The following is a 25,784-nucleotide window of genomic DNA, read 5'->3' as shown; positions in this document are numbered from 1 at the left end:
TTAATTTATATGCCAGTGAAATGAATATTAAGATGAGTAACACTGCTTTATTAAATTGCTTTGTCCATTTTCTATACCTGTTTTCACATCTTTGCACAACTAATAATTTTTGAATGATATATTCATGCCAGAAATATTGAAAATGATCACAGCATCCGTTTATTTGACCATAGGAGTACATAAGATAATTAGTAATGTTGTAGGAAGAATATATGGGATGCAAGCAGTTGGTGCACCGTCCTAGGGGTGTATTGTACATAGCACTTACAAGAAAAGAATAAGTTTGATTAAATAAATTTTATTTGTTTTGTTCTTGTCACATAGACTGAGACACAGTATTGTTTTTCATGCTGTCCAGACAGTCATACTTCACAAATGTCCATCAGGGTAATAGAACAGAATGTAGTGTTATGGCTATGGAAAAGGTGCAGAAAACGATCAGTTCTACTATGAGAGGTCTGTTCGTATGTCTGGTAATGGGGAAGAAGCTGTTGAAAGATGGTTCTTCAATTTGATCTGCAGGATAACACAATATAGAAGCCAAGTCATAGACATGATATTTTAGTAGGCCCCCTCAGTGAAAGCTACAATAAGATTCATGAATAGATGATATTCTGTAGCTTACTCTAGAGACACTTAATGAGATTTTAGAGCCTGGCTGGTTACTATTGAAGGAGTGGAGATGTGTGAATGCCCTGCTGTTCTAGAAATAGCTGAGTTTATTGTTACTTTTTAAAAAAGGAGTTACAAAGATTTAGGCAAACCCTTACTTATATGATAACATAAGGAAAAAGAGCAATAAATAGATTTGAAAGCCAAAACTTCTAACCAACTTGCATTGCTATTTTGAGAAAATGATCTCTTAAATGGTCTGTGGAGAAGGCATTGATTAAAAAATCATTTGAAGCACAAGCTTAAAGGAAGGTGAAACTTGTGCATAGGTTAAAGAAATTGTTTAGGGTTTATGTCGTGGCCACTCGTTCATTATTGAAATTGAAGTACTGAGTGAATTCCTTATAGATAGTCATACAACACGGAAACAAACCGTTCAATCCAACTAGTCCATGTCAAACAGAATTCGAAACTAAACTAACCCCACCTGCCTGCTCCTGGACCATCTCCGTCCAAATCTTTCCTATTTATGTACTTATCCAAATGTCTTTCAAGTGTGATTGTACCCACATCTGCCACTTCCTCAGGAAGTTCATTCCACACATGAACCACCCTCTGTAAAACAAAAAAAAGTGCCCCTCATGTCTTCTTTTAAATCCTCTTTCTTCTCATTTAAAAATATGCCCTTAGTCTTAAAATGCCCCATTCTAGGGGAAAGACAATTACCATTAACCTATCTATGCTCCTCATTATTTTATAAACATCTCTAAGGTCACCTGTCAACCTCCTATGCTCCAGTGAAAGAAGTCCCAACCTATCCAGCCTTTCTCTGTAACTCAAACCTTCCATTTTCAGCAACATCCTAGTAAATCTCTTCCCAACCCTTTCTAGCTTGAGAATATCCTTCCTGTTACTGGACAACCAGAACCAGACACAGTCTTCAAGACAAGGCCCTACCAATGTCCTGTTCAACCTCCACATGACTTCCCATCTCCTACACTCAAAGGACTAAATGATGAATGCAAGCGTGCTAAACCACCTTTTTTACTACCCGATCTATGTGACACAAACTCCAAAGAGTTACGTACCTGCACCCCTAGGGCCTCTGCTCTACAATACTACCCATGGCCATACCATTAATTGTATAACATCTGCCCTTGTTCATCATACCAGAATACCTTGCATTTATCTGGATTGAACTCCATCTGCCATTTTTTTAGGTCATTGACCCATTTGATCAAGATCCCTTTGTAATCCTAGAAAACCTTCTTAGAAGTCGGGGCATTTCCAACTTAAACAGTCACACTTTCATTCAGGAGTTTACTTCAAATTAAAACTGGTGAATACCAAACCAAGAGTAGGAAGGGGTGATATTGTATGGAGCTACATAATTACACAAAAATTACACAATGGATTTGATTTTAAAACAAGTGCAAGTGGCTGAATTGCTAGCACTGAATTTTAGACAAGTGTAAACTACAAGTAGAAAAGAAATAATTGCGGGGGAAAAGTACGGGGTCTACATCAGTTTGAAGCCCAGCATAGTTCCTCACATCAAGAATGATGAACTAAATAGTTGAACAATGTAGGCAAATCAGGAGTAGTCGTCGACAGAAGTAAGGTTAAAATGTAGTACTTGGATCAGACTGTACAGAGAGAACATCTTGTTTGGCTTTTGTGATATAAAACATACACTTAGCACTCAGAGACAGTAGAGTTGGTGGTGTAGTGATATTGCTAACTGTTACTTTGAGGTAATGCTGGGAAGTTTTCTGGTCTGGTGTCCTGAAGTTTGAGAAACCGTTCGATCAAGTGTTAGTTGAAAAGCTGTCACTAGGATAAATTTTGGGGATGGATAATCGGATTGAAAGTCAATTGAAAGAGGACAATGGAGTACTGTACTAGTGAAGTGAATTAAATTACATAGGGAAAATATATCATTGGACTTAAATCAGGGCTTGGTGCTAGGACATGTCTCTAAGAGAAAGACCTGATTTCTGGTTCTGCTGAAAGGCCACCAACCTGAAATGTTAACTGTCTCTCTTTCTATAGCTGCTGCTAAATTCCCAGCTAAGTTAAGGGAAGGGAGGGAAAACTTTGGGAAAACATGACAAAGTTGCCATTACACGTAGACCATGATATTGGGGGAGAAAATAAATACCACGTTTACTCGACTGTGTTGTATCTACTGGCCTGAAAGATCTTGGGGTGGCAAGGTGATTTAATGTTTCGAACTGCTGCCTCAGTGCCAGGGACGTGGATTCAGTTTCAGGCTCAGTTAAGTGTCTGTGTGGAGTTTGCACATTCTCCCCGTGTCTGCATGGGTTTCTGTCAGGAGCTCTGGTTTCCTCCCACAGTCCAAAAATGTGCACCTTAGGTGGATTGTCCATGCTAAATTGCCCATAGTGTTCAGGGTGTGGGGGCTAAGTGGTTTAGCCTTGAGAAATGTTGGATTACAGGGTAGAGAGTTGAGTCAGTGTGGACTTGTTGGGTCAAATGGCCTGTTTCCACACTGTATGGATTCTGTGATTCAAAATTCAGTTCTTATCATGTTCATTCATGACAGTGTAGGGAGACATATATGCACATATGTATAGTCACAGCAGTGGAGTAAAAGGTTCAGGAATCATACTGAAGCTTTAGTCAGAATGCATTTCAATTTTGGTCAACAAACGCAAAAGAAATGTGTGCTGAAAATGGTGTTCATTGCTTGTATGTGAAACTGAGTTGTGAGGGATGGTTTGCAAATTCCATTTAAGTTCCAATTCTGAAAATGACTCTTGTTCATTATGTTCTGAGGATTTTAGATATTTGTGATATTCCTGATTCTTTCAACTTAAGGCAAGAACAAAAACAAATTGCATTTATGTTGAATATTTCATAAAGTAAAGCGTTCCCATATGTTTCACGGATAATCAAAAGCTTAGTTGTAAAGGTCTATTTTAAGAACATATTGCAATTTACTCAATCCAAAGAGAAATAAAAAAATGACTGCTGCAAAGTACTATTTTCGGGCAGGCCCATGGGACACCACACAGATCTGTAAACGCCATTTCCAGAACAGCTGTCTGAAAACACTTCTTTACACCAAGTGATTGGTACCGAGAATACATTCCAGTGGAGTAATAAGTAAAATTTGTTTTCAGATTCCTGCCAGTCAGACACTTACATGTTGCAATGTAGTTTTACAAAAATCTGAGATCCCAGGTGAGGAAAAGTATTTGAACAAAAATGCCTTTTTACGTTTGCTATTCATTTTGAGATTATAAAGTTACAGTTTCAGTTTGAACATTAAGGTATTTTATTACAATGCGTTTTGAGTCAAATTTGTCTTTGTCTTCGACTTGTCTTTACCTTCTCCTTGGTCATTTGTGACAAGTTTGAGATTACTGAGCCTCAGTATTTTTCTTTCAGGATAAATCATGCAGCAGATGGAAGCACCTTATCACTGTTCTTTCGATCTTTGTTGCCAAATTTTAATCTTCAGGTGTGTGCTAATGAAAAGAGGTGAAGATATAATTTTTAAAATGCAATTAATTTTGTTAGTGTATGAAACAGTTCTTTTGCATTTGACAAATGTACTCTGGAGCATATGCAGCAAGTTCTGGACGGTTAGCTTGCATAGGGGTTCTTAATTACATAAAAGAGAAACATTGCCTGTCTATAAAATGTTCCTTTCTTTACCTTGTTAGTGGATTTTTTTCCTAGTGTCTCGACAGTTCTTGCACACCTAAGCTTATGTCCACTCTGAGGCATCAAATTCTTTGAGACAACTTCCCCAAAACTTCACTCAGGTAGTAAGAACTGCCAGTGTTGGAGTCAGTGATAACACTGTGTGGAGCAGGAGGGAGCATCAGAGGAGCAGGAATGCTGACATTTTGGGTCGGGACCCTTCTTCAGAAATAGGGGAGGGGGAAGGGAGCTCTGAAATAATTAGAGAGGAGGGTGGGGGTGGGGAAGGTAGATGGGATGGTGATGGGTGAATGCAGGTAGGCAGTGATGGAGATTGGTCAGTGAGGTGGAAGGAGCAGATAGGTGGGAGAGAAGACTGACAGGTCGGGTCAAGGAGGTAGGGATGAGAGTGAGGGTTGGTTTTGAGATGAGGCGGGGGGGTGGGGAGATTTTGAAACTGGTAGAGACTGCTTTGTAGAGCACCTGTGCTGTGTTTGCAACAAACGGCAACACCTTCCAGATGCGAACAATTTCATCATCCCCTTTCACTCCCTGGGCGACCATGTCCATTCTGGGCCGTCTCCAGTGTCACAATATGCCACCCGCAAACTGAAAGGGCAGTACTTCGTGTTCCGCCTCGGGAACCTACAGTCCAGGGGTTTCAATGTGGACTTTACCAGTTTCAAAATCTCCAACTCCAGCCTCGTCCCATGACCAACCCATCCTCTTATCCCTATCTCCTTGACCTGACACAACCTGTCCATCTTCTCTCCCACCTATCTGCCCCTCCCACCTATCTGCCCCTCCCACCTGACTGAACAATCCCCACCACTGCCTGCCTGCACTCACCTATCACCATATCACCTACCTTCACCAGCCCCACCCCCTGCTTCCTATTTATTTCAGAGCTTCCCTACCCCATTTCTAAGAGGGTCCCGACCTGAAATGTCAACTTTCCTGCTTATCTGATGCTGCCTCGCCTGTTGTGTTCCTTCAGCTCCACTCTGTTATCCCCAAAACTTCAGTTGTTTTTGTGTGGTTGTGAAAATAAATTATTCCAGGCTAGATTGAAGTTGTATCATTTAACTTGATTTCTGAATGATTTTTGTAAATAATTTGATTGCACACTTTCCCATCAACAAACACACATTCCAATATCTGGTGCAAATTTTTATTCCAGGAGGACAGGAGACAGAATGTGGAAGGTGACGGTGCAGAGGACCAACATGAATTGAATCAAGGCGTAAACCGACTCATGGCTGCAATGAGGGATATGTTAGCAAATATCCACTTCCATGAACCACCACAGGAAGAAGATCAAGATGATGATGGTGATGGAGAATGGGATTAAAATTTCATGTACGGAGTCTTCAGTGAAATGTAACTTAGGTCTGTAAGAATAGTGCATTCTTTAACTGCTTACATAGCTGCGGCACAGTGATATAGAAGCATTTATGAAAAGACACCATCATATTGTATTTAGTTCTGTGGATTATTATTGACCATAAGTGCTAACACAAGTGAAGGAAAGCACTTTATCATCAGTAATTTTTAAATGGTTAGAAGCAACTAAAAGAATAACGAATACTGTAAATTTCAGCTTTACGTTTGGCAAAATTTTATATTTTTGGTCTATAAATCTAGTGAGATTACATGTTTTTAAACATGCTTCCAATATAAAGGAGAATTTGTAGGGTATCCAAAAACTTGACGAGCAGTTGCTCTTTTGTATTTATTGAAGTCTAATTTAAATACTTAAGTGAAATGTAGTTGACATGTAGAATTTACACAAGTGCTTTATGTTGGAAAGAAAATGTTGTTACTAGAACGGAACAGTGCATAACAGTGTGCCAACTATGCGTATTAAAGTCATAGCCTTTTCTGTGAATCAAGTGTAATTGTTTGATCTACTTAGTTATATTTGATCAATTCCTTTTTACCAAGTTGATGGTACATTTGCACTTGGAAGGTGTGTGGAGCAATCTAAATTTAATTAGAAGACCGTCAGCAGTCAGGTTTGGTGACAGTGATAAAGGAATGAATTTGATTGAATCCATTAATAAAAGGCTGGGAAAGTAATCATTATTTGAGGCCATTCTGAATATGGTAAAACAACAGTAAAATTTTATGAATACTAAAGCAAAATATTGCAGATGCTAAAAATCTGAAGAAGCAAAACTGAAATAATAGAAAATGCTCAGCAATCTATTCAGAGAACAGCACCAATGGATTGGTTTCATAACCTCTTCTCAATTGTAATCAGAAATTCTGTCACTGTATAAAGGGGAGCACTCTATACCACTGAGTAAATAAATAAAATTATTATTTAGATTTAATATCAAACAAGGAGTTCATAGAAAATTATTGAGCATACTTCGTGATTATTAGCATGAGTTTGTGAAAATAACTTGGGAATCCTGAAGACTGAAATGCTTGAGTTAACGTAAGGGAGGTCATTTGACCTGAAAAGTTCATGCTGGTTCTCTGTCTGTTGATAGTACCTGACCTGAACATTTCCAGCATTTTGTGTTTTGTATGCTGTGAATTCCTGTTTCAGTGTGAAACATAGGTGGTACGATATTCTTAGTTATATGCTTGTCAATGGTAAGAAGTTGCTTTTATGTAAAAACTTGCAAATTCTGGATTAAATTCACTCGTAATCCAGTCAGGAAAAAAATTCTCACTTAAATGACTTGAAGCGAACTCTCACCAAATGTGTATAGACCAGCTATAGTTATTAAATGCATCATTAATGTTTCATCCTTTTTATTTGGTTTCTCTTTTTATTATTGAATTTTGCTGTTTTTTTTGTAAATACTCAAGATGCAAAAATTCTAACCGTTTAGGCTGTGATGAGATTTAATTTTGCAAAAAAATCAAATGTTATTTGCATCCTGAATCCATGTATGAATCTGTATTCTGATTTTTCTCTGTTCTCATTTTCAATTTAAATTCATAAAGTTAGTTGCAGTTCATTACCTAATTTGTCAATCATAATTTACTTTAAAGTTGGTAAATTATATTCTGAATTGAGTGAGCCAGTCAGTGCAGAATGTATTTTCTGTGCAAGCATTGAATGTTGTTCACTATTCTAAAAGTATACAAAGTGATATTGGAGAGCAGATTTTTTAAAAAATATCATTAAATTAGAAATAAAGTTGTTGATGGTAAAATAAGTTATTATTTGAGAAGGAATAAGGACCCTTAAGAGGGTCCTGCAGCCTGAATGATGTCCAAACAAGTGTCTTTAAGGAAATGGAACAAAAACCAGACAAAATCCTTGTCTTTAAGTTTGCAGAAATCTGGGACTGTTCCCTTTCACAAGGATGCTTAACATTCTTCTCGCCTTTTATGTCATATGTCTAGCCAACTACATCCCCATTAGTTTGACGTCAATCATGGGTAATATTTTGAGAAAATAACTCAGGATGCAAACGTATGGTTACTTAGACAGAGATGGACACATTACGATCAACAATATGATTCCTGTAAATAAAAATATTTCTCACTAATTTGGTATTTTTTAACAAAGGAATAAAGAAACTCAGTGGGTAAGATCTTTCATGTTTTGAGGGTACTTTTAGTAATACACGGCTACTGCTATATTCTGAAATTCATGGCAGTTTTCTGCACTGGATTGGGATTGAGCTGAATGCTCATGGGCAGGATTTTGATCTCTGGAGAACCTGTCCCCAGTAGTGCTTTACATAGATGTTAGGACATATTACATTTGGCAGTTTCATTATGCGGCTGTTAGGGGAATTGTCTACAGTTTAAGAGGTAGGTCTAGATTGTTCAGAAGTCCAAGTTAAAGATAATGTCCAGGATGGTGGCAGAGGAGGGCTCCTGAATCGGAGCTTCCTGCTTCAATCTCTTCCTTCCTCGCTTGTTTTCATTTGTAGTGTGTCTTTTCTCTACTTAGCTTCTGAAGGGTCATGGAGGCAGTAATGGGCAGTTGGTGAGAGCAGGAGCAGGCAGCTCTGTCAGTGGGTGGGCAGACAGTAGTAAGAGCATGTACAGGCAGTCCCCGGTGCCAGCAAGGGCAACATCAAGCTGTTGTGAGGAGTGCAAGCCCAGCATGGGCAGGCATCTATGGACTGTGGTGTTACACAGTTCGTTTATGTTTTGGTAAGAAGGACTGTAATGTTTAGCTTTTTGAACTTTGTTTTCCTTGTTTTTCTGCTTTGTACTTAAGGTTCTGTGCCTAGGTACCTTTTGTATTTAAGACAATGCCATAACTGATGATTTGTAAACTTCTTTCACTGTACTCGTGTGGGTTCATGTGAAAATGAACCTAAATCAAATATCTGCCAAAGTTGTGTGTGAACACAGGTAGGAGGGGAACTAATTAAAACCAGTGGTTTTAGAAAAGAAGACCTGGTCATTTTAGCGTATCAATCTCTCTCTGAAACTGTTTGTGACCAACACTATGAAGCTGTAGCTGCATGAGTTATAATGTTTAGAAGGTTGCACAATTAAGAAAAGCACACATCTTTCTGATACGCACCTTGGGTCTCAGTTCAGGTACCATTTTGGTTTCCTCACGTGAAAGCCTTGGAAACAACAGAGTGGTTTTAAGATTAATTCCCAGTTTAAGATATCTTATTTATACAATTAAAGCTCAAGGAAATGGTATTTTTTTTTCGGATCTGGCCAAATTGTCTACAAACGTGATGAAAAAATTTGACTGTGTTGACCAGTTGTTTGAACTGGATTGATAAGATATTAGGAGCTGCTTGTTTTCTGTGGAATGGTCAATTAAGGGAGCAGGTTGCTGGCTCATGCATAATTTCTATTAACATTTATGTAGTACAATAGATAGATTGTTGTATAATTATAATGGGTTACCTTCCTCCAAGCTGCCTAGCTTTGGAATGGACATACTGTATCTATGCAGAAAATTTGTTCTTGGTCTTTCTGCCTGCAAATATTTTGATCAACCTGTTTTAACATGTGATGCCTTTTCACTGCAGGTAGGATTTCAACTCGCTCTTTCCTGCTTAGAGGCAGGGACATAGTACCATGATGCCATTAGCAACCTAGGTTTCTGGTATATTTCAAATGAGGTCTGTTAGGTCTTCTGGACTTGACTTTAATTTTAGAGCCGGACTACCACACATCAGGGCCTGTCATGGCAAGTGTTTTCAGCACATCCAACCTATTTTCACCCACTCATGATCATAACCATATCATATAGCTAGCTTTTCTTTTTCTCTGGCTCATTTAAACAATCCCTTTGCTTAACTTTTTTTCCTCTTGTGGCTCAGTCTCTACCTATCTGCTCATTCGCTCGCGCCCTCTCTCACTCTCTCCTTCTTCCCCCTTCCTCCTCCCCCCCCAGACTCGAATCATTAACTTTTCTTTCCATAAATACAGCCTTATCCTCTGTTTCTCCAGCAGTTTGTTTTCATTGATGCTCTTTGCTACCTCAACTTCATCAGATTTATACTTTTAGCTATACACAAGGATATACTGTCAAAATAATTTTCCCCACTTCGCCATCTCCATGCCATTTACAGTTGGCTTACTTCAGTAATTTCCTTCAGCGTACTCGTTAATGTATTTTCTTGTCTTCTCTTATGCTTTCCAAATTTCCATTTCTGCTCTGAACTTGTATATGATACGTGTCACATTTTGTCACGGCAACAATGGTTAGCGGCTCTGCAACTTGTTTTTTAAAAAATGGAATTAAGGTCTTGGAAGAGACGGCTGTAATTAAGAACGAAGAACAAATTATTGCAGATGCTCGAATCAGCGCTGAAAACAATTAAAAAATGCTGTCAATCACAGCGGGTCAGGCAGCATCCATGAAGAGCTCTTACTGAAATGACATCCAGACCCGAAATAGTATCAGAGATAATGGGAACTGCAGATGCTGAAGAATTCCAAGATAATAAAATGTGAGGCTGGATGAACACAGCAGGCCAAGCAGCATCTCAGGAGCACAAAAGCTGACGTTTCGGGCCTAGACCCTTCATCAGAGAGGGGGATGGGGAGAGGGAAATGGAATAGAGAGGGGGAGGCGGACCGAAGATGGAGAGTAAAGAAGACAGGTAGGGAGGGGATAGGTCAGTCCAGGGAAGACGGACAGGTCAAGGAGGTGGGATGAGGTTAGTAGGTAGCTGGGGTGCGGCTTGGGGTGGGAGGAAGGGATGGGTGAGAGGAAGAGCCGGTTAGGGAGGCAGAGACAGGTTGGACTGGTTTTGGGATGCAGTGGGTGGGGGGGAAGAGCTGGGCTGGTTGTGTGGTGCAGTGGGGGGAGGGGACGAACTGGGCTGGTTTAGGGATGCAGTAGGGGAAGGGGAGACCCGAAACGTTAGATTGCTCTCGCACCATGGTTGCAGCCTGACCTGCTGTAATTCCTAACATTTTAGTTTTCCGGAAGTAACGTCTACGTTTGCGTGTGCGTGAAAACATTTTGAACGTACTGGAGCGAAAGTGCCTGGTAAGAGATGAATTAAAAACGTATATTTCATGTGAGCCTGAACCAGATGATAGCGATGTGTTCCGGCGCTGTTCCAGTTCCATGCGTGTGACCAGGGTCGTACCCAAGCTCCGCCCACCTTGTTTACTTCTGGATTCCCAGAAAATATTCAATTTCGCTTAATATTGAAACACCATGTAGCCAATCGTAGAAGGTTGCGCGTGTGTAGTGGTAACCAATCGAGAAGAGTCTCCAGGCGGAACCGCTTGTATAATATTACCCCCGGCAGAGGCATCCAATCATACGATTGAGGGCTGTCAATCAGACGTGATGCGTCCTACTGATTGGCTGTGCGGGACGTCAGTCGAACGGTGAACGAATGGGCGGGGGTAATGAGGTGTTAACTTTGGGTACATGCTTTGGGGTCAGCTGACAGTCGGAGACAGGATCCTCTTGGTGGTGGAGAGGAGTTCACTTGGAGAAGTGGGCCTGTGCTAGCGACTGAGCCCGGAATCCTCCGTTACGCCCAGACAGTTCATGATGCCGTCAGAGAAGTCCTTTAAACAGAGAAGGACTTTCGGTAGGTACGGCAGTGAAAGGAAGGTGGAGTCGGGGCCTCCTGCCCGGAGGGCAGCGGCGACGGTGCGGTACCCGGGTGAGCTGGAGAGAAGCCGTTTGTCAGGCCCTAGTCAATCCGTCGAACCCGTGTGTGGCCGGAGCCGCCAGTGGGTGGGAGCTGGGCGGTTTGTCTGTGGCACCAAGCTCGGGAAACCGTTAGTTTAATTGAGGAGGGGTGGGTGGGTCTCGAGAAGGGAGTGGGGGTGGGGGATGTGGGTTGGGAGTAGGGGGTTTTCGAGCTCGGGTTGAGGTTTAGGGTAGGAGTCCGCAATGTTCGTCATTGAGATACCTGCAAACAGGTCAGCGATGTAATCCAGTAGCTCAGAGATAATGGGAACTGCAGATGCTGGAGAATCCAAGATAACAAGAAGGGTCTAGGCCCGAAACGTCAGCTTTTGTGCTCCTAAGATGCTGCTTGGCCTGCTGTGTTCATCCAGCTTCACACTGTGTTATCCAGTAGCTCAGGTCGTTTTTGAAGATTGTGCTTTTTAGGTATCACTTATGATTTTGATTTTCCAGGTGAAAAAACGTTCTTTTCCTACTTGATCGTTATTGCCGCGCCCCCTCCAATTTTAAAAACGAGCTTAAGACTATTCCATCCGAGAAAATAATAAACGTTTCATTCGACGAGTCAAGTTTATGTCTGCGGTAGCCATACCCTCAATCTCCCACTTTTGCTGTGGAACTGTCGCGACACAAGGATGTGTTTATTTGAAGTAACTATTTCCCCATCGTGTATTGCGGTTGAGCAACAAAATGACGTAAACTTGCTAAGATAACATCGTTGTAGCAAATTACATTGACGTATTTATAAACCTAGCAGAATCTTGATGGACAGAAATAACAAACAATAGGAGTGACACAAAGTAATAGGAAAAACGGAAAGAGATTCCTTAATAATAAAATGTGAGGCTGGATGAACACAGCAGGCCAAGCAGCATCTCAGGAGCACAAAAGCTGACGTTTCGGGCCTAGACCCTTCATAGAGATTCCTTAATAGTATTTTACATTAAATGAGACCAGAGTAACTCATGCATTGGCACCGCTCCATTTGTTTCCAGTTGCCTTTGCTACTTGACAGTTGGATTCGTTTGGCCTTTTTCCAGTAGCTTTTTAAAAAAACACATTTCCTTAGGTGGACAGATGACTGTTCTTGAGGTCAAATGGAGTGATGTAGTAGCATCATGAATCTGCCAGTGTATACTGCACTGTTTAATTCCCTTTCTCCATAATGTCACAATGGGGAAAACAAGATCAGCTGTTCTCCCCACCCTATTGAAGATGGTTTATTGCACGCAGTAAGGGCTGCAGATGCTGGAAGCTAGAGTTAATAAACGTGGAGCTAGAAAAGCACAGCAGGTCAGACAGCATTTGAGGAGCCAGAAATGTCAACATTTCAGGCTAAAACCCTTCTTCAGGACTGACTAAGTTCTGACGAAAGGTTTTGGCCTAAAACGTTGATTTTCCTGCTCGGATGCTGTCTGATCTGCCATGCTTTTACAGCTCCACATGTATGGTGTATTGTAGCCCTGTTTTTGGCATAAATTGTTATGTCAGTAAACCATATGTGATCCTCTCATTAAATGTATAACTTCATTTGAGTCGTCAAAATATTCTTGCTCTGAATATGTGAAATTTTTATGTGAAATTTAAAATTTTGAGGACGCTTACTAAATAATATTTTTGGCCAAGTGAGATTCATGTTGGCACAGCTAGTGAAGCATATGTTGCCAGAAAGAATTAAATAAAACTAGATTTTTAAATACTTTTTCTAATCAGTGGAATTGCTAATAATTGCTGGATTTTAAAGATGGCTTTGCATTCATTTGAAAGGTAATTGGGATTTTGATTTTCATGTGTAATTTTAGGGAATTAGCAGCCTAATTGTACTGGATGATCCCATTAAGAATGCATACTTAATTGAGTTTTAATTTAAATATTACCCCTCAAACCAAATGAGCTTTTCAGTGCAGCAATTTTGGAGTAATTCTGACTGATGGAAGCATTGGATTCAGATAGATATAAGTGATAGTTCTTCACTTGTACGTTTGAAACTAGTGCTTTATGATTTAACCAGTGCTGTCCACTTCAGCAACAGTAATTATTTGTGTTCACTTATTCTGTCAGTGCATCTCCACGTCCAGATCTGATACAGATTTTGTTTTCAGTTCACTGCTCACTGCCTTTAAGCACTAAGATGCAGGAAAGTTAGACTAGGCTTATAACAACATAATGGTTTGATAGCCTTCCAGCATTAACTGTCAATACTAAGTTTGGCCAAGGAATTGGCTATTAGTTCAAAGGAGTGCAGTTGATGTGGTCTGTCTGGATTTCCAAAAGGTATTTCTCAAAGCTTGTTCTAAACAAATTCATTTGTAAGAGGAAATATGGAAAGGAAAATTGATTCAAACACCATGGAGAAACGCTTGTTTCTCATATTACTAAGAATTAGATAGGACATTCCCTATGGGCAGTGCTGGATCTTTCTTTTTTATCTTGTTTATAAGCAGATGATTCTGATTAGACACAAAGGCAGCCTCAAAATGTGTCCTAAATTGAGGTGTTGACAAGTGTCAAAGTGGGCTAAATTTTAAGAAGGCTTGATTGGTGAATATTGGCAGACAGCTGGCAGATCCAGTTGATGTGGATCTGGATAAATGTGAGGTCATGAATTTTGGGAGGAAAATGAGGAATGGGGGTGTTTGCGATTTTTAAAAAAAATACAGTGGGATCCTGTAAACAGAGGCCTGTGAATACAAATAAATACTCCTCCAGAAGTTGATAAAACATAAGGGCTGACAGCAGTTGAAAAAATGAAAATGGAAGTAAAAATATTCAAAGGTATTTATATTTATCAAATTTATTTATTAAATGTTTATCAATATTTATGGTTAGGCCATAAATCAAATAATGTATGCTGTTTTGTATACTTCATATTAAAAGGTAAAGCAGTATCAATTTATTTGGCTGCCAGATATTGGGTTCAGTAGTCAGTCGCTGCATCTCTAATGTCTGTTCCTATTTCCATTGTATCTGAGAAGACTGAAGAAATTTGAGATTTTTAAAATTGATTAGCTTTTATTGTAGTGACTTGAGACAGATTAGTTCTGCTCACAAGTTGTAATGTCACTTTACTTCATGAGTGAAGTGCAATGTTAGAAATTACTCTATGTATGTTTTTGAAGGAGCATGCAATGTTCAGCCAGAGGGAGTGGGCGAATTCGGTTCCATTGTATGTTTAAGGGTTGCTGGATAAGTGGTTGAAGAAAATAACACAGCACTGTAGGGAACATGCTGTACAACAGAGTAGCTTTGGGTTGCTGCAGAAAGGAACCATTTGAATCACTTCTAGTCACATGACTGCTTTCAGTGTTGGTTTATATTCTATTATGGGATGAATGTTACAAGGAAGGCACAGGGTTGGGAAGGTACTGTCAAAGAAGCCACGGTGAATTGCTGCAAATCACGAGGTAGACACTCCAACAGTGCACTTGGTGGCTGAGGGAATGTGTTTTTAAAATAGTGGGTGCGGTGATCAATGGGTTGCTTTGCCTTGCTTGGGATCAAGCATCTCGCGTGGCATTGGAGGCAAGTGGCGAGTATTTAATTGCCTCCTGACTTGTGTTTTGTGGATTAATGTAAAAATAGTTTTTTTTTTTCTAATCTGTTGGATCTTTTCAAGTATTGAGTTGATGTTTTAAAGTTTGAGTTTTGAAGGTTTGACGCACAGATTCACAGAACAGAGTGAGGCCATTTAGTCTACTGTGTTTGAGTCTACCTTTTATGTATTGGTCGCATGATTTGGAATGGAATATGCATTGATCACCTATATTTTATGTAGTATATTTTATGCTTTAGAGCATTGTTTTCTTACATGCCTGTAGAGGATTGCATTATAACAACTTGGTGTAATATTAGACAGTAGCCACAAAAACATGGGAAATCCCTGATCATTAGAGTAACAAGGAATTTTTGGAACAATTCCTAAACTAGTCCAAACGGTAGAAATTCTGTGGACAAGAGTAAAACAACTTTTTTTTTAATCCACTGCAATCCCAGATCAAGGTTTCTGAAAAAACGCTGGAGAAACTTAGCAGGCCTGGAAGTACTTGTGGAGAGAGATGTAGAATCGTTTCAAGTTCAATATGACTCATTTCTGGGGACTCAAAGCTTTTCTGCTTATAGATGTTGCTAAATACTTCCAGCAACTTCTCTTATTTCAGAATTCCAGCATCCACTATATTTTGCTTTTGTTGAGATTTCTGCATGAGATTTTCTATAATATTTACCATGCTGTTTTACAGAGCAGAGAGTGGAAGATGTGCACCTTATTCGAGAACAACATCCCAACAAAATCCCTGTGAGTATTCTAGGAGGAATTTAAAACTAAAATGCTTATGAATTATGAAGTGATGTGCAGTGAAAAGATAATTGAGCAATTTTTTTATACAGCACATTTATTAACTCTGATACAGAGTACGTCTTTGGTTGGTTTAGGCTGGCATGCTCCTTATGTAGGTGTTACTGTCTACAAAAATGAACATCCCAAAAAGTAGACACTTATTTGCAGTCTTGAATAATTTGTCAATTAAAACCACTGCCAGTCTGAACTTAAAAGGAGTGAAGAATTTCCAAAGCACAAGTCAATTTACAACAAAAAGCATTATTTCTGCAGTTAATTGAGGTGGCAGCAATGGGGAAGAGAAAGCTTAACCACAGATTTCTTTACCCTGCAAGCACAGTAAAAAAGAAACACCTCTCTTTTTGGGTTAAAATAAAGCTTTCACAACACCATTGATGGATCAGAAGGTTTCTTTGTTGCTATGCATGCTGGGTAACAAGTCTCCATTGCAAGTGTGGACAGTCGTAAATGGGGCTCACGTTGGAGGGTAGAATGGAATGGTGAGTTGGCTGAAGGGAAGAAATGAAGACTATATTTTCGTCTTCTCCCCACTGCCCTCCCCTCATCCCTCTCTTGTGTTACCTCCTGGTGTTCCCAACAGTTGTCAGCATAAATCTAGTCATAAAGCCTCTTGACTATAAAGTAAAACCGCTGTAAAATCATGAATTGTGAATCTGCCTATTCGTGTAGGGGAAAAAAAGGTAACAACAGAAACAAAATTCCACGAGCAAAAGTCATGTATCCACGATATTTTTTGCGAACTCCACTGTTGTGAATTTTATCATTCGCAGGGGCTCTCGGGAATGGAGCTCTTGCGGACGTGGAGGGTTGACTGGGTTAGTTTTTACTTTGACAATACCCAGCTTTACCTTGTCATTCCCTTTCAGTTCCTCCACTATTGTTAAGTTGTCAGATTGCTTATTCTTCATCTGACATGTCCCCTAGTTTGTTTATGAAAAAGGCCATGGCCATAGTTTTGAGTACTCATTACAAGCTCAGTTCCATAATTACCAATTCCATCCCTAATCCTAGCAACAGTGAAATTAAACCAACCTGTTCAGGACCTTGGCATGTTTGGTTATCAGTTGAGCTTTTGACCTCCTGTTTGTGCAATTTCTCATTCCACCTGTCTAACATTCTAAATTATTGTATCTGTCTCACGTCATCTTTTGCCGAAACCTTCATTTATCCCTTTTATTATGTGTCGACTTGACAATTTCAATGCAAACCTGACTGGCCTCCCATTTTCTACCCTTTTTAGTTTTGAGGTCATGCAAAATTCTGCTACCATTGTCTGAAGGCCTGTTTTCACCCATGCTCAGTAGTCTGTGTTGTTCCTAGTTGAGCAATTTCTTGATTTTTTTTTGTTATTTCTTATTTTTGTTCTCAAGTTCCTCCCTATCTCTGTAATTTCCTCAAACCTTGCAACGCTCTTGTTGTCTCTGCTTCTCTAATTCTGGTCTGTTATGCATTCCCAATTATAATTGTTGCACTTTGATGTTCCTGTCTCTAATTCACTCATTCAAGCTGTGGAATTTCCCTTCCTTCATCTCTCTATATCTCTTTCAATATCTCCTTCAAGACACTTATGAAAACCTCCCTCTTTGACCGTGCTTTTGGTTTGTTGGTCTAAGATTACTTTTGTCAGTTGGTATCATTCTTTGTTTTAAGATACACAGGTGAAGCATCTTGGGATATTTCATTACATTAAAAATACTCTGAATATAAATTGCTGTGGGAACCTAATTTTTATAACTTAATTGTGTAAATGTTATTAAACGTATAGGTTGAATGATCCCATGATGATCAGACCTCCTGCACGCCTCCAATCATAGTTGACAACTTGGTTTTTCAGTACGTTGTGTACTAATGAGCCAATAATACTACTTCAGCGCTAGTAGCTGCATTAGATGGGGAAAACAGACAGCAAGCTCTAGAGCATTACTTCCCCCGTGATAGGTTAGACAAACTTGTTCTCTAGCAACTATATTTTCTTGTGCAGGCTGCCATCAGAGCAAATCCCAGAATAAGGACAGCTATTCTAGAAAATGATTGTAGGGTGGTAATAAACTAAAAGCCTGACAAACAGAAAACAATCTAAAATCACATCATATGATGTTGGCATGGTTTCAGAATGAAACACTGCCAATTAAGGATGAGTTACAGACAATCCCTATATATTTGGCTCACTCAATTTACAGCCCAGATGAAAGTAAGGTCAAAAACAAGTAAAAGACAAGCTACAAGTCCCTTGGCGGTTCTTAATTTACATTGTAGGTTTAATTTTTCCTGCTTAAGATTTTTGATTTTTCTTTATAGATTCACTGAAATCATACTTGAGCAAGCACTGTTAAAACAAAGGTATTGGTACTAGCTTGGTTTATTTTGACCTGTGTAGGACAAGTCATTGATTGGATAACTGATAATGCCTTTTGATTGCATTGAATGAAATATGACTCATGACTGGTAACACCTTGTCCCTTCTTGAAGGCTTCCAGTATGTTTTTTTTCCACCACCACCTCCATCTCAAACCGTGAGATCGTCATGTGGCTCTTATCAATAAATTACAAATTTAGGTCTTCATTCTACTTCTGGTGCGTTCATATCCCTTGAGAAGTCAACCTCTTATATAAAAATGGCCCTCTGTATGAATTCTACCCATATTCCTGATGACCACTTCAAAACTGCTATGCTGGTGCCCCCCTGATTCCATGCTCTTGATTGTTTATTGTGTCTCAAACACCCTCTGGCCCATGTACCTCTGTATTTGCAATGCCAATGCAAAAATAAGTTCTCACTGCCTACATTTTGGCCTTCCATTTGCCACACCACTTGAGTAGATGTCAATTTGTTGAACTAAACACTCATTTTAGGTACCCATATCCCCAGTAGCACTTTCAAGTTTATGGGATGCAAACCTAAATAAAATTGGAATACAGCAGACTTAACTACTATCATTTGGTCCAGTTGGATTACATCAAGTTTATTTTTTAGGCTACATTCTATAAAACCCCTCAATTCTCCAGTAAATGCTCATTAGTGAGTGTAACCGTCAGCTACTTTATCATCGTTTCTTTTAAGCAACTAAGTAGTATAGGCCCCAATGTTCCTAATTTCTGTTTGCCATTGGCATCCTTTTTGATATACAGCACAGGCTGTCTGTCATAGTTGTACAACTACGTACGCGGAGACATTAGTTGTGTATATCATGCTTATTTCCTGTGCAATGCATTGCATATGGCTGTGCAGCTAAACCACACAGCAAAAAGGAAACTTTGGTTGCCAGTGTTAGCTGGGAAAATTGTAGTCATTTCATGCACTTTGGATGCATGACCTATTTTTATTTTGGTGGAGAGAATAATTTGACAGGAAAACTGACCTGCTATTTTTCAAATAGCATGCCTGAGAAAGTAGATCAGGTATTATTTCTGATCCGATTGTTAGAATATCAGATAACGTAAAGTTACACTTCCTGTTAACCTAAACTACATGCTCTGGGTTTTAAATGTAAGCTCAAGGAAGTGCAGCTCTTTTAACTTTTGTAGCCTTCTGAATTTAGTATTGTGCTCAATGATTTTAGATCATGATTTCTGTTTCTGTTGTATTTCCTTCTCTTGCTCTGTCTGCTTTCATATAGGCTGCTGTTCCTGACTGTATTACAACTCAACACAACTTCTATTCATTTCTGACCTTGTAGCACGCCATCTGGCCATGCATCATTGAATGCTTTTGTCATTTAATTTCTACTGCCTTCTACACTTTGCTTTTCATGTGGTTAAAACCAGTGCCATTCATTATTACGAGAATTCATGACCTGAATCATTAAATTGTTTCTCTCTCCACAGGTACTACCAGGTCTGTTGAACACTGCCAGCTATTTTGTAGTTAATGTCTGAAGTGGGGCTTGCTTTCCAGATATTCTGGCTTGGAGGGAAAAGTGTTATAACTGAGATAAGGCAGCTATTGAATTGTATTGCACTTTGTTTTACATTTTGCAGGTCATAATTGAAAGGTACAAGGGAGAAAAGCAATTGCCTGTGTTGGACAAGACCAAATTTCTTGTTCCTGACCATGTAAACATGAGTGAACTGATCAAAATCATAAGGTAAGCTTTGAGTTTTAAGTCATATTCGAGAAATGAATTGTTGCCTTGTCAGTCAGAAGTATTGCAATTTTGCAGATATTTAAATCGATTGTTCAGTGTTTTTGGTCAACGAAATGTCTTTGTACTGAAACACATTACCCTGTTCGCGTCACTAAAACAAATGTTGCTGAGTATTGTCAATGAGGACCTTTTTGCTTAATATAACCACACGTAGGTGCGTTTAATTCTGAAAAGATTGGATACAATTTAGAAAAAGTTGAGACTTGGAGAAAATCCAAATATATATAAAGATCAGACTAAATTTTTCTTAGCTGCTGACCAAATAATTCTTCTTTTCCCTACTGCTTGTCTGCTCAGACCCATCTTGTTTGTTAACACTGTCTTTAAAATAGTAAAATGACCCACAGTGCTTCACAGAAACATTATTTAACTAAATTTGAATGACATAATAGGATATTAGGATAACTTACGCAGAGAATAGAAAGAAGGAATTTGGGCATGGAGTCCAGAACTTGGGAACTTGGTGCACTTTTAAACTGGGTACGTTCGATGCCAGAATTAAGGAGCACAGAAAACTCCAGGCGGTCAGCTTGGAACCTTGGAAATTGTAGTTAACACCTTACCCACCACCTAGAGTCTTCAGACCTGAAACAAGAGCTGCTTATGTTTGTCTGTTTAAAACATGGCTTCCAACCTGTTACAATTCATTAAACTAAGACCTGAGTTTTGGGCTTTGAAATGTGAACACAGTGGGGAAAAGTTAGACTGTGCAACTTTCCCTGTTATTGATCCTAAATATTGCACTCACATTGAATATAGAACATAGAAAAGTACAGCACAGTACAGGCCCTTCAGCCCACTATGTTTTGCCATGGAATAATCCTAATCCAAAAATAAAATGATCCCCTCAATTCACTGCTGTCCATGTGCATGTCCAGAGGTCGCTTAAATGTCACTAATGACTCTGCTTCCACGACTACCACTGGTAAACTATTCCATGCGCTCACAACTCTCTGGGTGAAGAACCTTCCTCCTAACACCTTAAAACTACGACCCCTCGTGGCAGTCAACCGTGCCCTGGGGAAAAGTCTCTGGCTATCGACTCTATCCATGCCTCTCGTTACCTTGTACACCTCGATCAGGCCACCTCTCTTCCTCCTCCTCTCCAGAGAGAAAAGTCCAAGCTCAGTCAACCTCTCTTCATAAGACAAGCCCTCCAGTCCAGGCAGCATCCTGGTAAACCTCCTCTCCAAAGCCTCCACATCTTTCCTATAATAGGGCGACCAGAACTGGACACAATATTCCAAGTGTGGTCTCACCAGGGTTTGGTAGAGCTGCAGCATAACCTCGTGGCTCTTAAACCTTGTGATGGGATATGCCACTAACAGGCATATTTAAAAACGTATTATTTTAACTAGAAGTACCAAAACATTCAACAATACATGCAATCGCACAAAATAGTTCTTAAAATAAAATAAATAATCTTCAGCTGATTTATTACAATTTGTCAAAGATTGGCTTTGGAAAGTAGAAATGTAAAATTCAAACTTCAGTTTTTTCTTGTCAACTAATTTTCACTAATTGAACATTTTAATGGGATGATTCATATTCCATTGCATGCAACATGTGGGTACAAAATTATCCTTTCTACTTCCTTTCCTAGTAACACAGCAAAACAGAAGTGGAGCCTGAACATTAACTTTACATTTTTCCTTTTGTGCTCACTGATTTATCACTGTGAGAATGAACCTAAATGCTGTGTTGGCGGGATATGTAGCATGGCTGTTGTTGCAGCATGACAGATCCTACCCGTAAATAAAAGCAAAGTACTGTAGATACTGGAGATCTGAAATAAAAATAAAATGCTCGAGAAACTCAGCAGGTCTGGCAGTATCTCTGAAAACAGAAAGGATTAAGATTTAGAGTCTGATATGAGTCCTTGACAAGAGCAATCATATTGGAGTTGAAGCATTTACTCAATTTCTGTCTCCACAGAATCCTACTCTCTCCTGTCTGAGTGCTTTCTAGCAGGAAGTGAACTGTGGTTAATTTAAAATTTCCTGCTATAGCTGGGGAGCTGAATTCAATTGCAGCAGTCCAATTTATCGAAATCTACTTACTTCATACAAATAGTATGACTTGAATGGCTTAGTATGATCCTAAACATGGCCTTCCTCACTGCTGTATAATTTGAAGTTACTGCTGGGATTTGCTGCAAGGAGGCCCATCTCAAAGTAATTCATGGTTTATAAAATTTAGGTAAATTATAAATGTGTTGACGGGCAAGTGCTGATATTGCATTGTTTTATATTTCAAGCAGCAGAAATTAACAAATGAATGAATTAATGTTTTTAAGAGCCTGAAGTCTCCTTTCTGACATGTGCTTTATAGGAGGCGACTGCAGTTAAATTCAAACCAAGCATTTTTCCTGTTGGTGAATGGGCACAGCATGGTTAGTGTTTCTACACCCATATCTGAGGTTTATGAACGTGAGAAGGATGATGATGGCTTTCTCTACATGGTGTATGCATCCCAGGAGACCTTTGGAATGGACACAGCACTGTAACAATAATGCTGGTTTGGAATAGCTGCCTCCAAGTCCCTGTAGTGACCTTGTCATAACGCATTGCAAACCAAAAAGGTGGCTTACCCAAACAAACCAGGAATCAGAAAGATGATGCATAAAATTACTTGGATTTAAAAGTTGATAGTGCAACAGCAGTCTTTTGCTTGTTAGGTTCTCAAAATTGAGTACTATGTTATTGTAAATTCTATCTGCAGCAACTTTAAGCCAAATCCTAATCGTGTTCAGAGATAATCGGGTATCTTGTATTGGCTACAGACACGAAGTAAATTTAAATAACTTCTGCTAAAAAACTACATTGTCTGAGCTGACAATTTTGCTTTGAGTGAGATTATCAGGAATTATATTTAAATTTAACTATTTAAACCCAACTTAATCCCACTTTTAAAGTGCCATTTAAGATGCTAAATGGCTAATTTTCATAAAATTGCTGCATGTCTAACTTTGATCAGTCACTACTGTTCTTTGGTGTGACATTTAAATGGATGTGCAAATATTGCAAGAAGTAATATGCATCCAGCAACAAGTTAAAACAGAATGGTCATTTTTTGTGAACGAGCTACTAAGTGGTTTAATTAATAAGTAATAGTTATCGCAGGTTCTAAAATGAGGAAAGCCGATCATTTCACTTTGCAAAGTCGTCTGTTTAAATTTCATAATTTTTTCAAAAAATTGTTTAACATGAATGTGTTTCAACAATTTTTTAAATTCATTGTTGTTAATCCAGGCCAGTTTAAAAATCTTCATTTTCTTGTGAATAGCTATTTGTTCACTCTTAGATTAATTTCTAATGAGCTGTTTCACAAACGTATTTCATCTTTAGCTATCCTAGCTGTTGCTTGGATTTACACATTGAGAAATTGCAGAAATGAAAATAAATATACGTTCAGATTATATCTAGTATATTTTTCTTCTGAATCTAATGGCAATTATTGGAACAAAATGTTTTAATAAATTTTTCCAAAATGTCATATGCTCTAGTTTGCAGACACAAATCCTAAAATAATATGCCATTTGTGTAAGACCTTCATATCTTTGTTAGAATTTGCTGTTTTCCTAAAATGAAATTTAGTCCTGAATTTTATTTTGGTGTATACTTGTTCTCGAGCTACTGCTGACTTGATATTGCAGATAAGTTGATAACTCTCCTATACCAATGTCTCCACTGGATGAGTTTTGAAGCGGCCTGTTTATAGCCAGAATACAAAGCATAACTGTAAATTCAAATACTAGTAGTAATCTCCTTTTTATTTTTGTGTTGTCTATATATCTAAAGGTTTTCTTCTGTTTTGTTTGTTTGTTGTTAAGTATTTTTAACTATTAACTTTGTACTATGAAATGTATTTAAACAAAACTTATTCTGAAGTTTTTGGAAGACCAATGGGGCAGGAAATTCAAAGCTTATAATATGACTTGTTATGCACACTTTCTTTTGTTTATGTATTATTAGTGGAGACTGTCCCTTCGTTAATGTTTTGCTTTTACTGCATACATTTAATATCAGAAAGGTGAATCATTAGAGATAATGCTTTATAGCATCCTCAGAATACCACACTGTAAACAGTATAGGCACTGAGCCAGGAAAGGGGTTAATAACATTAAAGGGTAGTGGTAATGTTATTACCTGGAACTGTTGTATTTTTTAAATTATGAAATTAGCTGCTGGCACTGTCAACATTTGGGCATCAGATATATTCTGGAATTGACTTAAGACTGCATACATTTGGCCAACTCTGAAAGATTTAATGAACATACAGTATGTTATGTTAGAACATCTGCAACTAATCCACATTCCAAAATCTGTTCTAAAACAGGCTAAACATCGATGAGCATTATTCATGGCCTCTGAATCGGTGATTGCTAGGAAATTGGTTTTATTTTTGTGGTCACCAATATTTCACTTAGCAACACCTCTGTGTTTTACTGCAATTGTAACATTAAGTAATTGAAACCAGAGTGCACCAAGTCCAAAAGTGTTCAGCGGTGCCTTTTAAGTTTTTAATTGTCATTTTAATTTTATTACTTTTGCATTAATTCTGGAAATACTAGTGTCATTTCAAGAACTTCTCTAATGTAAATTCTTGAGTACGTTAAACAGATTTATGTATTTTGTAATTTAGAACAACTTTTTTTAAATTGATTACTTTGGATCTGCTATTGATGAACCTAAACTGACGACTTGTAAATATACTGTATAAGATACTGTTTTGAGATGTGTGCCTGTATGGAAAGATGTATTTGCCCTTTTCAAAATAAATTAGAAAGCAATGGAACCCTGTTTCATTTCTGTTGTTCACACATAAGCTCTGTAATCCAGTTTGTCTGTAATTTAGTTCTGATTCTCAAGGGAAGCAGTGGCAAACATTCAAGGAGGTAATTCATAGCATTCAACAGAGATTGTTAAAAGGATACACCATCTGTGCCTAAGGAAGTTAAGATGAAGTAAACAGTTCATGTAAAGAGAAGTGAAGAAGTTGAGTATCAATTTTTTTAAAATGTACAATGCAGTGAAGCTTGCTAGTAGGCAAGAATACTAGGGGAACACTGAAACCAGCATAGCATGATTGAAATTTAAGAGGGAGAAATTTTAGCCTGCAAGAAAACTAACACATACCAAAGTTGACAGTGAAAAGCTTCTACAAGTATATGTAAAATAAGATTAATGGAAGTGAACGTTGCTGCATTAGAGTAGAGGAGCAGGACTTTGAATAATAATAATAATAATAACCACTAGAGGAACACATCAGAGAACTAACGGAGCTGAAAATTGGTAAGTCTCCTGGACCTGATGGCCAGTACCCTGGGGTCTTAAAAGAAGTGGTTAACTATAGGATGGTAAATTTACTGCTTGTGGTCTTTGAACATTTCCTACATTCTGGAAGGGTCTCAGTGGCTTAGAAAGCCAAGGGTGCCATGACTCATATAGAAAGCAGGGAAACTATAAGCTGGTTAGCCAAACATTTATCATTGGAAAAATAATAGCATCCATTTTTAAAGAGATAATAGGATCTTTAGAAAATCATAATATCAGGTTCCATGCACATGACACATTTTTTAAAAAAAAGTATCTTTCTCTGTACAAATTTCCTGAATATTTCCTTCATGGTTTGTCAACTTTCTAATGTCAGTAAAACATTTACAAATTTTGGATTGTACCCCTATCCATTGGTTGAATCAAGCTTGTCACATTGGGAGTGAGAAAGCACATAGATATTGCCATTGAAAAAAGCCTTTTCTCTGCAGTAGGATGTGTGACAATTATCCAATAGGAGCACAAGTTTGCTATCTTCAGATATTCCTTTCCTTCACAAATGTTCTAATACATTTGTCACAGAACATGGAACCATCAAGTAAAAATTTCTGCAT

At 38.6% G+C, this 25,784-nt stretch overlaps 2 protein-coding genes and 1 long non-coding RNA gene across 6 annotated transcripts in view; 2 read left to right on the top strand and 1 right to left on the bottom strand.

The window, feature by feature from the left end:
* The window catches only part of tcf25 (transcription factor 25 (basic helix-loop-helix)), a 44,785-nt gene extending 36,147 nt beyond the window's left edge, over window positions 1-8,638 (top strand). Inside the window, exons 17-18 of one of the 2 annotated variants that reach the window (XM_059651717.1) lie at window positions 4,027-4,099; window positions 5,465-8,638. In XM_059651717.1, coding sequence (XP_059507700.1) covers window positions 4,027-4,099; window positions 5,465-5,635 — 244 coding nt within the window. In that variant the 3' untranslated portion in view covers window positions 5,636-8,638. Of the gene's footprint in view, window positions 1-4,026; window positions 4,120-5,464 lie in introns of both variants that reach the window. The other variant, XM_059651718.1, reaches the window with a different exon arrangement.
* LOC132210638 (uncharacterized) lies at window positions 145-12,048 on the bottom strand. Of its 3 annotated transcripts, none has more exons than XR_009446802.1 (3): window positions 11,616-12,048; window positions 9,813-9,993; window positions 145-4,106 (listed from the first exon to the last, which is right to left on the bottom strand). It is a non-coding gene; the product is annotated as an uncharacterized LOC132210638 (long non-coding RNA). The 3 variants fall into 3 exon arrangements; XR_009446801.1 differs by lacking the exon at window positions 11,616-12,048 and adding an exon at window positions 10,713-11,282; XR_009446803.1 differs by lacking the exon at window positions 11,616-12,048 and adding an exon at window positions 10,107-10,340.
* Window positions 11,109-24,691, top strand: map1lc3b (microtubule-associated protein 1 light chain 3 beta). The gene is made up of 4 exons (XM_048547192.2): window positions 11,109-11,288; window positions 15,631-15,686; window positions 19,728-19,834; window positions 22,226-24,691. Exons 1-4 carry the CDS (start codon window positions 11,246-11,248, stop codon window positions 22,398-22,400), a joined length of 381 nt encoding a protein of 126 aa, XP_048403149.1. The 5' UTR covers window positions 11,109-11,245; the 3' UTR covers window positions 22,401-24,691.
* The last annotated feature ends 1,093 nt before the right edge of the window (window positions 24,692-25,784 follow it).

Source organism: Stegostoma tigrinum, chromosome 16, assembly GCF_030684315.1.
Source record: "Stegostoma tigrinum isolate sSteTig4 chromosome 16, sSteTig4.hap1, whole genome shotgun sequence".
NCBI classification, from domain to species: domain Eukaryota; kingdom Metazoa; phylum Chordata; class Chondrichthyes; order Orectolobiformes; family Stegostomatidae; genus Stegostoma; species Stegostoma tigrinum.
The sequence above is the reverse complement of the archived record's forward strand: the minus strand, read 5'-3'. Positions and strand labels throughout refer to the sequence as shown.

What these genes read in the sequence shown, in the direction of transcription:
- map1lc3b (XM_048547192.2), top strand. Translation starts at nt 11,246, where the DNA reads ATGATGCCGTCAGAGAAGTCCTTTAAACAGAGAAGGACTTTCG. An exon ending in TAAACAGAGAAGGACTTTCG is followed by an intron (nt 11,289 to 15,630) that starts GTAGGTACGGCA and finishes GCTGTTTTACAG; the next exon opens with AGCAGAGAGTGGAAGATGTG. An exon ending in AACATCCCAACAAAATCCCT is followed by an intron (nt 15,687 to 19,727) that starts GTGAGTATTCTA and finishes TACATTTTGCAG; the next exon opens with GTCATAATTGAAAGGTACAA.